The sequence below is a fragment of the Emydura macquarii genome, unplaced genomic scaffold (assembly GCF_026122565.2).
Source record: "Emydura macquarii macquarii isolate MOO-44397 ecotype Brisbane River unplaced genomic scaffold, CSIRO-AGI_Emac_v2 contig_2897, whole genome shotgun sequence".
NCBI classification, from domain to species: domain Eukaryota; kingdom Metazoa; phylum Chordata; order Testudines; family Chelidae; genus Emydura; species Emydura macquarii.
Genome location: NW_027133034.1, coordinates 54,545,536 through 54,561,231, shown reverse-complemented (window position 1 = coordinate 54,561,231; position 15,696 = coordinate 54,545,536). Strand labels below are relative to the sequence as shown.

The 15,696-nt window shown below is 41.4% G+C and overlaps 1 protein-coding gene across 3 annotated transcripts in view; it reads left to right on the top strand.

Moving 5' to 3' along the window:
* Positions 1-15,696, top strand: part of CWC27 (CWC27 spliceosome associated cyclophilin) — a 183,999-nt gene that overhangs the window by 109,382 nt on the left and 58,921 nt on the right. For all 3 annotated transcript variants that reach the window (XM_067569143.1, XM_067569145.1, XM_067569144.1), the window contains one exon: positions 2,458-2,561. In XM_067569143.1, coding sequence (XP_067425244.1) covers positions 2,458-2,561 — 104 coding nt within the window. The remainder of the gene's footprint in view (positions 1-2,457; positions 2,562-15,696) is intronic.

Below are 15,696 nucleotides of genomic sequence, written 5' to 3'. Positions count from 1 at the left end.
GGTTCCTGCACAAATGATTGCCGATTGGTGCGGGAAAGTTTTCTACAACGGGAAGGAAGAAAGCAGCGCTACGAAGGAACCTCTGGCAGAGCATCAGTGAATACCTCCAGGAAAGTTTCCTAGAGATCTCTCTGGAGGATTCCCACGATATTCTCGATGTGCATTAACACACTTTTCCGCTGCACTGTTTAGCTGCATAGGGCAATGTGAAGGACACGTGAACACAGCTATTCTTGTACATTTCTATCCCTTCACCCAGTTGTAGAATATAACAAAGCAAAGGACAGCTCTACCTCATATAATTGAGCAGAACCAACTCAGAAAGATCACTTACCAGTGCTCCCCTCTCCTGCATCCTGCACACAAGAGATGGAGTGCTGGGACTGGCTCGAACCCTCCAGGGTCGAGAAGTAGTCCTGGCTCCCCACGGTACTGGATGACCCTGTTGCCTGTCCCATCTCATCCTCATCGATCATGACTTCGTCCTCAGGATTGAGTCCACTGTCTGCAGTTTACAGCTCCACTGAAGTATCCATGGGGCTCTTGGTGGAGGTTGGGTCACTGCCGAGGATGGCTTCCAGCTCCTTATAGAAGCGGCAGGTCTTCGGCGCAGCACCAGAGTTACAGTTTGACTCCCTAGTTTTCTGGTACACCTGCCTCCGCTTCTTGATCTTTGGCTGGCACTGATGTGTGTCGCATTTGTAGCCCTTCCCCATCATGCCTTGAGAAATCTAACCAGAAGTATCCAAGTTCTTACGGCTGGAACGGAGCTGGGACTGCACAGCCTCCTCTCCCCATATACTGAGCAAATCCAGCAGCTCCAGTGTGCTCCAAGCAGGAGAGCGAGTGCATGGAACTGCCATGGTCAGCTGGGAAGATGTGATGTGAGTTCTCCATGGCAAGCAAACAGGAAGTGGAATTTCAAAAATTCCTGGGCCTTTAAAAGGAGAGGGATGGATGCCTGTGTATCTGGGTGCAGGACAATGGAGTTCAAACTGCTGACCGGAGCAGTCAGGATGGGCATTGTGGGACACCTCCTGCAGGCCATTTACGATGACATAACCAAGTGCAATGTTTACACTGACATTTTGTTAATACAACTTTGCTGCGAAAAGCTCTACGCCTCTCATTGAGGTGGTTTTATTTTGTTGGCAAAGTAGAAGAGTTTTGTCGGCGGTAGGAGCATTGTGGTGTGTTCACCTCCACTGTTTTGTCAATGAAAGCTGACTTTTGTTGACAAAACTCTGTAGTGCAGACCAGGTCTAAATTAGTGACTTCATATTCCAGTCATTCTGCTACTTTTGACAAGCATCTGATTCACACACATGATTAAAAATCAAAATCAAAAGAATTAATCAGCACATAATTCCAAGTCTTGGCTAGGGAGGCCCAGGACTGGAACAACAAGGGTATTACAGATCAGAATTAAAGTGCATTGACAGAACTCTGGGGGGAAGCTTGCACAGCACATTCCTGCATTATGCTTGGCTCTAGCCAGTGCTGCTGTTCGTTCACTTTCATGAGCACTAAATCAGTTACAACTTAAAAAAATAAAACAGAGAATATGTAAATTAGAATACATGGCTTTCACACTTTTTCTATCACTAGACATACTTCATTTTGGAACTCAATGAATTATCTCTTTATACAATATGATGATTGTCTTTTGTAAGAATTGAACAGTAAAACACTTTTGGGGGATAGCTTTGGACAGTCAATAATTGAAGAAGCAAAGAAACAATTCCTCTAGAGAAAGCAATTGAAAGAAAACAAGTATCATATTCTGATCATAATATGGAAGTCAGCAGAAAACTTTAATAAAACTTATAAAGTAACAAAACGGACTCAACACTGTGTTAATATAACTTCTATCTCACCTTTTGGTTTTCTCTGTTCTACCTTTTTCCAGATGTTCATTGTTTTGTAAAGTTCATAAAACTCAAAATATATTTTTTAAAACTGGTATTAGGTTATTTATGCAGGTTCATCAAATCCATTTACTGTCCATATAGGAAATCTAAGAAGAATTATCACTTCAGTCAATTGCATTTTATACAATGTTATGTTTGTTTTGAGATCCCTCTGCTTTTTATTTCCTTGAAGTGTGGTTCTTGTAGTTAAGTATTATGGATGATACAATGTTAAATTAATGAATCAAAGTATAAATGCAGGGTCTCTGTTTTGGTTGTCTTGTGCGTTTGACATATTTCTAATGGGCTCTTAAAAGAAGCCATTTGTTATACTCTTTTGTTGTCTTTGCTAATGTAAAGAAGAGCTTTTTAAGGTTCCAATTGACTTTTAAGCCAAGTTCTTCATACCAAACTTAACAAGAGTGAGGCAATACATTCCTTTTGTTTACATCAGAGATTTACTGCCCATTAACTTTGACTCTGTTTCTCCTGAGTGGCTTTACATTCTTAGAAGATTAGATTCATGTAAATATTGTTCTCCTTGCAGTGAGGAACTACGAAAAGAAGTTCGCCAGCTGAAACGTGAACTACTAGAAGCAAAGCAAAAGAGAGAAGAAAATGCTACAAAGCCAAAAGAAAAGAAAGTGGAAGGTAAACACGTATTGTGGCAGGTGGTAACTGTAAAATTTTTAGTTAACTTCCGATCTTAAACATCTAGAATTATTCGGTTTCATGTGGATGCATTTAAACAGCTGAATTGGATAATCTACAAGAAAAAAAATGGATTATTCCTTGAAAATTTACAATAGCAGCAACAAAAGTATACAAGTGCATAAATGAAATATAAAATGACATTCTATACTCTTTTTAACAGGTTTATTTGTTCCATGCATATACACTGATTGGAGAGCTGCTGCAACTGAAATTTCTATTGTTATTACTCTTTATTATTGTATTCCCTAACAAAGGTACATTTGTTACAGCCTATAATTCAGCAAGGTAATAAGCAGGTGCCTACCGTTAAGCATGTTAATAGTCCCATTGACTTCAAACTGCTTCAATTCCTGTGAAAGATTTCACTGGGACTATTCACATGTATAAAGTCATTTGCTTAAGCACCTTGCTGAATAGGGACCATAGAAAATATCTTCAGCTGCACAGATTGCAGTGGCAACGTTGATGAAAAATATGTGTTGCGATTTGCTATGCTGTGTCCTTAAATTTTTTTCATTACTGTAATATGATTCTGTTCCACTGAAACCACTGATGTACAAAATTTAACTAGAAGAACGTTTGATGTAACATGAAACCAGTTCTGCTGCTACCCCTGTATCTTTTGGTTCTTCTTTGAGTGATTGCCTATGTCCATTAAACTAGGTAGTGGTGCACATCTTGTGTACTAGTGCTGGAAAGTTTTCCCAGCAATACCCATGGGGTGGCCACCTGTGCTCTTGTATTCTCATGCTCTGAGCCAAGGATATAAAAGATGGAGCCTCCCCACCCATCCTTCGGTTCCTTCTTACAGTCTATGGTTGGTGTTGTATGTGGTCTGTTTGCTCCTTTAGCAAACAAACCATTTTAGTTAGTTTCTTGTTGTTAGTTATTTAGTGGTACCTGTTTTCAGATCTTGGAGCTCTCTCTTGTCCTTTTTTATTTTTCTTTACCAATTGTCTACTGTAACCTGATCATAGGCCGGAAGGGGGTTAGTAGCTAATTAATTATGACAGAGATGTCAGATGTACCTAATTATTTGCTTCTCAGCCAGAGGGATGGGACTGGGAGGCATCAAGTGATAAATTAATAGATACCTGGGCCTCATAAAAGGGGAGAGAGTTCAGTCTGAAGAAGAGAACCTAAGGAGCAGAGGGACTCCAGTAAAGGAGCTTGAGCCAGAATCTTCAAAAGAGCAGACTCCTCAGAGAGACTTATTGGAGGCGGGGGGAGGAAGCAGTGCTCAGCACGGAGCTGGAGGAGAGGAGAAGACTCCAGAGTAGAGGAAGGAGAGTGAAGACAGAGACCAGAGAGAGGTAGATTTGTTGAGAGATTTTGATTACTAGTTTGAGCTTTTGTTGACTTAGATGCTTCTCAGTCAGCGGGTGAATAATGCACAGAGACAGACGACCTACAGGCAGCACTAGAGATGCAGATTCCTGAAACATCATGTCTTGATGCAAGGCAGGGCTGTGATGATGAGTGCACACCATAACATTTATAGTTATTGGTAATGGACTCTTGACTCCACCTGGTACTTGAGAGAGCCTATGCTGATGTCCCCTGGCTTCAAACTCTGCTCTGAGAGTCACAAATTAATGCATGACTGTAACTGATCCTCACTCTCATAGCCTGAAGTGCTTAGAAGAGGGTCACGTCAAGGACAAGTGTCTGATTTCCAAAGACAAGAACTAAGGAGCAGAGAGAATGCTCCAGATACTTCTTCATAGAGGCCCCTATTTGCACGCATTGGTACCACCTCAGTCAACTAGAGAGAGTTTCTTTCTACCCAGGAGTGCTCTCCTGGCCTTATCTGAGAATAGAGACGGGAGGAGATCCCCTTCGCCATTCCTCAAAGAGGTACAAGTGCTTGGGGAATCCTCTACCACCAAAGCCAAAGAAAAGGATGACTTCCACATTATCAGACTCCTCAATATGGGAACTCCTTAACCATAGAGTCTAGCCACTCAGGTACCAAATGTAGCACATGCCCTTCAGCCCAATGCTCTCTGGTGTTGCTGTCACACTTCAGGATAACTGCACCTGTATTCTCCCTCTAAGGTCCAGCAAGGGCCCCAACTCTAGGCGTCCAGCTTCCTATCATTGGCTCTCTTGTTTGAAGATACACATCTCTCTCCTTCCTGACTGGGGCATTTCCAGGCTGCACAGTTCTGATTATATTATGAAACCCAGAGCAAAAGACTGGCTGCCTAAGCAGGCTTCATTTGCCTTCTCTTCAGAGACAGTTCACAGTATAATTGCCACAGGGCAAGTTATCACACAGTTCTTTGTAAGCAAGCATGTTATATTCTTAAGGTGAAAGCATTACAAAGAAAACACATTAAAAACAATAAAAGATCCCACATGTATGATAATAAGCTTATCAGAGATCACCCCAGCTACAGCATGGGCTTTGGAAGGTGAGAAGTCCTTCAAAATCCCTCTCAAGAGTTTTCACAGATTCAGGTTCATAACACCCTTTTCTCAGAACAAGAACCCTCATGACTCTCTGAGTCACTCATTTATCCAATTTGGGCCTTTGAAGAGACCATGAATAGATAATCAGCCTGACAATGATTTTCTGCTCAAAGTTCAGCTTCAAAAGGATGGATTTGGAAGTGGGTCATTTGCATTCCTTTAACCCAAGTATTTCCTAGGAAATTCATTTCACATGTATTTTCTCAAAAAGTCCTTTGGCATTCCTAATAATTCCCAGCAATTGCAATAATCCTGTCTTTCTCCTAAAGAAATTCCATACAGTACCACAATGGAACATAAACTTTTGTATTCTTCTTCCTGTAGTGTCCCTATGGGCGCTCCACTGTAGGTGTGTCTGCGTCCTACACTGCTGATCGGAGAACTTTGGTAGCAGTGTCCGTTCAGCCTACGCATGTGCTGCTCCTCGCCTGCCATAAGGTTAGCCATCGTGCGCAGGTGAACCCTCCTCAGTTCCTTCTGAACTGCCCTGGCTAGAGACGGAGCTGTAGCTGTCCATTCATGGATCATTAATTCTTTTTAAATTGTTAATTTTAGCTTCCCTTGAAACTTTTTTCTTTGTTACTTGATTTGTATTTTATTTGGCCATGCCTTAAAAAAAAAAAAGAGAGAGAGAGAGAGGGAGGAAAAAAGAAGTAAGAAGAAAGGGCTTGTCTCCTGCCAACCCTAGTGGGGGGACCCCCTGGACAAGGGTATGCCCGGCTCCCTGGGCTTCAAAAAGTGCCTCAGTTGCAAGGAATGTTTCCCAATGACTGACGGACACTCATAGTGCATTCACTTCCTGGAAGAGAAGCACATTCCACAAAAGTGTGGCTTGTGTCAGCAACTGAAGCCCAGATCCAGGAAAGAATGACAGCTAAGATTCAAACTCCTACTCATGGAGTCAGAACTTCAACCCCTGGAGTCCCAGCAGGAACTCTTACCGCGACCCTCTACTTCGAAGGGAGGTGAATCCAGTCAGATGAGCCATGCACACAAGGCCTCTAAGAAAAGATCTGTGAGTCCTCATAGCAAGCCCCGATCAAGCCAGAAGAATCTCTGGCTCCCTCAGTATCATCGGTACTAACGGCACTGAAGCCGTCTAAATCGGGTACCCAGGTCACAAGCTGATGGAACAAGTCAGACTTCCCAAAGACCCCATTACAAAGGCAAAGAAACACCGGTATGAAGGGACGCAAGGTCTGCCTCAGACAAGGCTCCGTCAGTATGGATGTTGGCACAGGTACCGAATTTGGTGCACCTGGCACTGACAGACCCCTTTGACTGGTGCAAGCTGCCGACAACCACCTCCAGTACCGACACCACCTTCATCACCAGGTTTCCGGTGCGCAATGGATCTTTCAATGTCCGATGCACTGGACTCGCCCCTACTCAGTACCGGAGCCCTGGTATCGAGTTCACCTAGAGCCCTGGACTCACTGACGTCTTCTTGTCAAACACTGCCTTTCTCATTATTGGAGTCACAAAGTGAGCGAGAGGACATGAGTTCCCGCCACTCTTCACACCTGCCATATGGGACTCAAGTTTACTATGGACATCAGATATATCGACCAACCGATGCACAGCCTTCCCAGTTTGGTCAAATGTGGTATCAACCAATGGCCCATACCCACCCCAGTAGCCGTACTGGGACCTTTGGCAGGCTCAGAGACAGCAAGCCTCCTATGTCTCTAGTGTGGCATATCAGCATACAAGGACACACCCTCCTTCAGCCATGGCTTCAAGGGCTTCTGAACTCCCTGAAAAGGCAGGGGAGGAGGTAGAGGCTGAGATGGAGGAGGAAGTCATTCCTCAAACCTGCTTCTCCTTGTCATCACCAAACAAGACACTGATGCCACCTCTGCCATCAATGGCTGATGATTTCAAATTATTCCAGGATCTGGCACAGAGAGCTGCAGCGGCCCTGCAAATACAGTTACAGGAGATGATCAAGTCTCACCACAGGCTGGTGGATGTTTTACATTCCTTCACCTCCTCCAGAGTGGCCCTCCCTATTAATGAGGCACTTCTGGACCTAGCCAAATTTGTATGGCAGACCCCTGAATCTGTCCTGACATCATGTAAATGGGGAGAGAAAAAGTATTATATGCCAGCAATAGACACGGAATTCCTCTTTTCTCACCCGCCTCCCAATTCTATCATTATTGACACAGTTAACTCTACGGGCTGCCAGCACCAGTTCAAATCCACCCTGAATGACCAGGACTTCACATCAACCTACTCAAACTCAGTGTGGTTAGAAACGTATGTGTTCATTTCCTCCACTGATCAAAGACATGCACACAAAGGTCATGATAGACAATGTGGTATGCATGTATTACATAAACTGTGAGGGAGGAACCAGATCACACTCCTGTGCATGAAAGCACTAAAAATATGGGATTGGTACATTACCCACAAAGTTATAATTTCAGCGGCCTAGCTGCCAAGAGTACACAGCACAACTGCAGACAACCTCAGCCACAAATTCCTACTCGACCATGAAGGAAAATAAATTTGGTAGTCCTACAAGACATATTCCGGCAATAGGGGACACTGAAAGTAGACCTGTTCACTATGTAACAGAACAAGAAATGTCATCAGTACTGCTCCCGAGTGGGAATCGGATGATGCTTCATGAGGGATGCTCTCCTCCTCCCATGGGATAAAGATTTTCTTTACGCCTTTCCCCCATTCCCTCTAATTATGAAAGTCCTGTTGAAAGTAAAAAAAAAGAGAAAGCAAACATCATACTGATTGCTCCCACCTGGCCCAGACAGACTCTTCCAATCACTCCATACCTGTTATCGTAGAACGAGGGACGCACTCTTCATCCCAACCCACAGATTCTAAGGCTCAAAGCTTGGCTCCTGTGTAGTTCCTGCATATGGAGACATCATGCTCTGAAGAGGTGCAGAATAATAGGAAAGAAGCTACTTGCCATACCTACCTACAAAAATGGAAAAAAAAATCTGTAGCCACCTGATCAGTAGTCCTGGACTACCTCTTCACACTCAAGAAATTGGGTCTCTCTATCAGGTTGCTAAAGATTCATCTAGCAGCAATTGTGAAAGTGTTAAACGGACTGACTAGACCAACATTTGAATCCATGGTCACTTGTTCACTAACTCACCTCTCAATGAAGACCATGTTCCTAATTGCCATTACCTCAGCAAGAATAGGGGAGATAGCGACCCTGATGGCTCATCCCATCCTTCACTGTTTTCTTCCCCTATAAGGTCACTCTTAGACCACAACTGAAGTTCACTCCCAAGATGACTTCCACTTTTCATATAAACCAGCTTATTCAATTTCCAACCTTTTATCCTAAACCTCATGAGGATAATAGCGAAGCCATCCTCCATATACTCAACATAAGGAGAGCCTTGTCTTTCTATTTGGACAGAATAAGAGCTTTCAAAAAACCTCCGAGACTTTTCCTCTCCATTGCAGATAGGTCAAAAGGTCAGCGATTTCACCTCAAAGACTCTCCAAATGGGCCTTGAACTCTATCAAGCTCTGTTTCCAAATGCGTAATGTAGCACTCCTGTCTTTAATATGCATGCACTCTATGAGATCAGACTCTTCTTCTGTTGCCTTCTCCAAGGGTATCCCTATATCGGAAATCTGCAGAGCAGCTAGCTGGGCATCTGCACATACCTTTGCAGAATATTATGCCATCCTCAGGGACTCGGCTGCAGATGCCAGTTTTGGGATGCAGACACTCTTCCAGTGGAGCATCCAGAGGGGGACACATCTCAAAGAACCACTGTTACTGCACAAGGTGAGAAACTTCATCTTTTTAATACAGTGGACTCCTAAAATATTTAATTCAGTAAGGTTTAACTTAATCACATGAAGTTTGGATGGATATTGCAGGATATTATCATATCTGTCACAGCTTCATCCTAGTGGCCATTGACTCCAAGACCATCAAGACTGACTGATTCCTTGGCACAGATGCTGGAGCTATCACCCTTGTTCACAGCAGGGCAAATTCTCATTTCAATAGTGATTGCCTCAGAGGCAAACACGGTTGTGATGGATCCCATGAGCCTCTCAGTACCAACCTTGCCGATTATTGAAGCTAACAGTGCCTTGCCAGGCCTGTTGCACGTGGTGCACACATTGATTCCCACATCAGGATCTGTTATGGCACCAACAACTTCTGGTACTACTTCCAGCAATCTCAATACTAGTTCCAAGACTAACAGTAACTGCTCTGCTGCAGTGCATGGTACGAATATGTTGGTGTAGCCCCTGATGTTACCTGAATGGAATTTTTTGGTCTAGACAAAATTGGTCTCCAGTACCATACCAGTATCATCATTGGCTCTACTGCATTCACTAAAGATTCAAGGGCAGTGGGTTGTGCTGAAATCCCTAGGGCTCTTTACACCAGCCCTGAAGAAAACAAAGTTTTGCACTCCATTTCTATCGAGGCAGCAGTATTAAGTACCTAGACAGGCAAATCAGTATAGGTGGAAGCACAAATAGCAAAGGAGGAGACCCCAGCCATCCACCTCCAGTGCTTCCACTGGATGTGGTTTCTTTTGGTACGGCATTGTTCTTATACAATTTGGCACATGGGCAATTGGTACAACATTGTTATAATTCAATAGAACATTTTTGTCTGTGTATTATGTTGATGTTACACAAGCTATAGGAATAAGACTTCAGTAGAAACGTTTTTTCCTCCCGCTTCTTAATGTATTCTAGACCTGTTTCTTGCAATTTGTCACTATCTCTAGTCAATAGCTGTGTGATAGAAAAAAGCACTTCAGGATATCAAGAGGTTGATGAATACACTAATTATCCCCACTTTAGTTTTAGAGTTTTTTGATCTGTTCAGACAATCAGCTTAGACTCTTAAATATTGGATTTCACTACAAGTAGCCCAGTTTGTATAATTGCAACTAATAGTCATAACATTTTTCACCCTTCAAGTGATTTTAAAGGAACAATAACAGGTAGCTTAAATCCAAAATTTAGGTTTAGTGCTTGGATGGGAGTTTTGAAAAAATCTAATACAAATAGAAATGTCATTGTGAATCTTTTTTTAATTTCAGTGAAAACAATTTAAATTTTTAGCGCACTCAGTCATTGCAAGATTATGCAATCCCATGAGAATTTGGAAGCTAAACTGAGTATAAATTAACTAGAAACAAGTAGAATTGAATAGTCTCCTCTTTGTCAAATCCAAGGTGCAAAAAAATCAACAAATAGCATGATGAAAATTATTGATTTTTTCTTTTTAGAAGGCTACAGTAATATTAGTAAGAGGAAGTTGGGAATGACAAAATGTTTTAAAACAAATTATCACTTTAATAACCTTATTAAAAGGATTTAATATTGCAGTATAACATGCAAAATAAAACTTATTTTGAATTTTATACATTATGTGACCTGACCCTGCAAGGTGATGGGCAAGTCAACAGGACCTGAAATCAGTCACCATACAGGAAGATATTCAGAATCAAGGTGTATTTTCTCAAAGGCCTAAATGGATATTAGAAAAGATCCAAGCACTTGTTGAACAACACATCAGTTTGCAGGCATTTCTAGTTATTTCTGTGGTTGAAAGAAATGTAAAATATAACCCATTTCAGGGGGTGGTGGAAAAGCAAAGCAAAGTCTATATGAAACGTCAAATCCCTAATTTAAATACAGTAATTAGATAGTGTCATGTTCTCTTGTATTATTATTATTATTATTTTAATACCGTTGCACCAGGGGAATATATCTAGTTTTGACAAAGGGGAAAAGAGGGTGAGCACTATAGGATAATCTTAAATCATATAGTATCTTGTAGTCTCTTCACCAAAACTGTAATTATCCATTCCTACCTTGAAAGAATTTCTAGTGTCTAATGAGTTCTGTGTATAGGCTTATAGTTAATTAGTCAAAAGTAATTTTTCTGGGCCAGCTTTGTCCAGTGCTTTCATAATTTTCCCAATCCTTTTAGATAAATTACTTCTCTAATCCTTTTACAGGTTTCTTTCAGTTTAAATATTTTATCAGAACCAGCAGCAAGTAAAACAAAGCCATACAGAGATGCAGGGTTAGACACATTTTCTAACTGGCTTTTGAACGATAAAATGTTCAGTTGTCTCTGTTATCAAAACAATGCCTCGGTTGTGAATATGCCAAAATTCAAACAAGGCAGGGCAACCTGAGCTTGTAAATAAAGAAAGAATTTATAGTCTTGGTCCTGATTAGGGCTGCAGATTTGTCACAGCACTTGTTTATCAGAAATTATGGAGCAGTTGTAGTAAATTTAATAAAAGTCACGTTTATGGGGAAATGGTGTGTAAAGTCATTTACACATTCATATTGGTATAAAAATTCAGTTATACCTGTAAATACAATATACATATATCCTACCACTGCCACCATCATCTCCTCGCTCCACCAAAGGGCACTGGCCCTCCGCCCTGATACTACAGCCTTAATTTCAGCCCGTTGAGAGGGGAGGTGAAGGAGCAAGCCCACCTTGCACTTACTCTGTATTGGGAGCTCCTGTCCCCCAGGACTGGGCCTGGTTTCCTGCTCCAGGCATTGCAACCTGAAGCATAGGGTAGCAGCACCAAGCAGGTTTGGCCCGACTGACCCTCCTTCATGACAGAGCCCGCATTTGCCTCAACCTGGACATCATTATAATTAGAGATGGACCCACGGCACAAAGTTTGATTGAGATCCCACTCTCCCAAAGTTTAAGGATGTTGGGGTCCATCTCTGCTAATAGCATTGCTTTTAAGGTTTATTATAATTTTGTTCTATCACAAGTAAAAGTAGTGTTGTCAGCTTTACCTTTTCACTGCAGCCATAACTTTATACTGTACTCCTGACTAAAGCATGATATAGAAAGTGTCAAGTCTGTAACAGATATTTCTGAGGCCTGGTCTACACTGCCACTGGCGGTATATAACTTGCGTATCTCCCGTCGACCGACTTACATTGCTGTACCGCAGCATCTCCACTGCGCTGCGTTGACGGGAGACGCCCTCCGGTCGACACAGACTTACTCCTTTCAGGGGGTGGACGGTGGATTAATGGCGTCGACCGGAGAGCAATTCCGGGATTGGCTGAGCGGGTCTTCACAGCCCACTCAGTCGATCCCGCTGCATCAATCCATGCAGCCCCGGCAGTCTAGACATACACTGAGAAAGCTGAACAAAATTTGTTTGGCCATTTCAGAGTTATAGAAATCTACAAAATACATTGGAAAGACAGAAACAGCCTCTATAACTGTTTACCTCCTGAAGCTCCATAAACTTCCTGGGTTACATAGTCAGAGAGGCTGCTCACTTGCTAGCAGCTTTGGAATGTTATTTTGGGCAGTACGGCCCTGATCTTGTGAAGAATTACATACTTGCTTAACTTTATTCATTGTGAGCAGTCCTACTCAGTGAGTTAAATTTAAACACACATATAAGTCTTTGTAAGATCTGGGCCTGTGTGCTATCTACGACCTCTTCCTTTATGATTCTGTCACTCTACCCCACTAAATTGTGTCATATGGCTGGTAAGTTAAAGGAATGATGTTGGACCCAAGCATTCAAATTGGATATACAGTGTTATGCATACTGAAATTTTTATTAAAAAAACATTAGACACAGGAGAGTAATAAACAGTAATGCATCAACTTGTGAGGTGCTCTTTCATTGGATATTGCAGGGATTGGTGTTAGAACTAGTCTTATTTAACATCTTCATTAATTCATTTTTATGCAGCTTCATTATCAGGAAGAGGCAGTAAGTGGCACACTAACAAAATGCACAAGTAATACTCATTCAGGTGGAGTTGAGAACTATGGGACAGAGAAATAATATGGAAGAATTTAGAGAGAATAGAAACTTTTGCAGAAAAGAAAATATTCAACTTGTAGAAATGCAAACTAATATATACATTTAGAATTGACACATACCTAGCAGTAGGGGAAATCTGAGAAGCAATGATAATGTAAAAGATGTCGAGGTAGCAAATTAGACATAAACATGCGGAGTGATATGGCTGTAAAAAAAAGGCCAGTGTGACACTGTTCTTCGGAGGCATTACTCATGAAGCAAAGGACTATTAGTCTCTTCATCTACATGTCTGATGTGAGTGCACCTGAATTATTGCATTTGGTTCAGGGGAGCTAGTTGTGAGAAAGACATTGACAAATTAGAGAGAGTTTGGAGAACAGTAACGAAAATAGAAGGACTCGTTTATGAACAAAAGTTTGAAAAAAAAAAAAAGTTCTATATGTATAGATTAGTTTAGCTTTTGTTAATGTGCCACTACGCCACTCTAGCACTTGAGCATAGACACTCACTATAGCGCAGTGTTTCTTAACCTGGGGGTTTAGAGGGGTCGCAAGTGCAGAGCTGGTATTGGGGGTGGCAAGAAAGGCAATTGCCTGGAGCCACAGGGGTGCCATGAAACTAAGTTACATGCCTCAGCCCCGTGGGGGTGGGACTCAGGCTTCAGGGGTACAGTAGTTTGGAAAGGTTAAGAACCACTGCTATAGTGACAGGAGGGGTTCTCCTGTCTGTGCAGTTAATACACTTCCACAAAAAGCAGTAGCTAGGTTGATGGAAATATTCTTCTGTTGACCTAGCACTGTCTATGCCAGGGGGGTGGGTTGGCTTAACTGTGTTGCTTAGGGGGTGGACTTTTCACACCAAGCAATGTAGCTGGGTCGACTTAACTTTTGACTGTAGAGCTGACCTAAGGCATTTAAGTTGAATATCAGGAAAAACTTCTTAACATTGAACTATAGTAGGCTGCAAAACAGTCTTCCAAAGAAATAGTGGACACCCAGTTACTTGGAATGTTTAAATGACTGGTCAAAATATTATAAAATGTATTGTAACAACTTTGAATTGGCCGAGAAATAGATTTTGATGACCTAATAGATCTTTTTGCTTTCTAACTTCTGTATTCTTTGTGTGCCTCCAGTATCCCAACATGAGGTTCTGATTCATCTCTGCTTGATATTCATTTTTTCAGTGAAGAATTTTAAATAGATGATATGGTCCAAGAATTATGTTTTCTCCCTGACAGATAGTCTTTCGTGAAAGTGACCAATCAGGCTTAAGATAACTCCTGCATGCCCCCTCCTGCAAAAATGTATTGGAATGGGGAGTACCTCACTATTCTTGCTGGCAGTAGGGGAGAAAGGGCCTCCCATCTTCCCTCTCCAGTTTGAGATCTGGGGTGAGAGATTCTGCCTCTGTGTAGACTTGTATATATGATATTTTGCAGCTTTCACAACTCAACCTCAGATATTTGGGGCTTGCAAAGGACCCAGAGTTAGTGTTTTCGTATAGTACTTTATATTTTTGATACTCCAAAAAAATCCTGTTTTTAATCAGATTAAATTTTGCAGGTTATTATTAGGTTATATATATTAGGCATATAGACGTCTTTATTATTGCTTTGTTTTGAACAAATAGAAACCTATCAATTTATTTCATTTAAAAAATTTAACTACTGCATATGATCAAACTATTCTGGTTGCCCCAATGTTCAAAGCTTTTTATGGCCCACAAACATATACCTAACCATAATTTAGTTCTTAAAGTTGATCATGTTTGATTACCTACCTGAATTTAAATTCACATTATACATTTGTCTGCACTTAAATTTGCAAAATAAATGTTGGTGCATGTAGACCCTTTTTAATCCACAGACTAAAAATATCTTTATGGATTAAAAACAGCTTCTTATCATAGAAAATAACTGCTTGTTTGTAGTAAGAGATCTTTCCATTACCACCTGATTTCTCTTAATCTTTTAGGAAGATGATATGGGATGGACATTGGGATCTCTTCTCACTTCATGTAACCTGTGCCGTACTTTATCAGATTCACAGATTTTAAGGACAGACAGTACCATTAGATCATCTTATCTGACCTTCTGCATATTATAGGACATTAAATTTCACCCAGTTATCCCTGTATTGAGCCCCATGACTGTTTAATTAAAGTATATCTTCCAGAAAAAGATCCAGCCTTGATCTGAAGAGATGGAGAATCCACCACTGCCCTTGTTAGTTTGTTCCAGAAGGTAATCACCCTCACTGTTAAAAATTGTACTTTAATTTCTAATTTGAATTTGTCTGGCTTCACGTTCCAGCCATTGGTTCTTGTTATGCCTGTTTCCATAGGATTATAAAGCCCTTTTGATTCTGGCATTTTCTCCCCATGAAGGTTCGTGCGTTTTATATGTATTGTTCATGGAAACCACCAATATTTTTCGTTCATTAAAGAACTAAAAGTCAGATCCTGTAACTGTATCTGGGAGGAAGAGGGGTGATCTTCACTGAAGTCAGTAGGGATTGGTGTGAGCACAGGAGTCTGTTCATATTGAACTGCTTGCAGGATTGGGACCTAATTCTGTTCTGAGGCTACTGGCTGATATCTGTGCTACCACCACCATCTATTTTGATATCTGCTGACAGTTCTTTATTAATATTAGTAGCACATTTGCTATTAATGCTTTAAATTAAGCATATTACGTATTTGCCTGCCTGTGTTTGTTCCAGATTCAAAGCATTAGAGTAATTACAGAGCGGTGTGCTAGTGGGGAGCTGGAAGAGGAGGGGGCACATTTA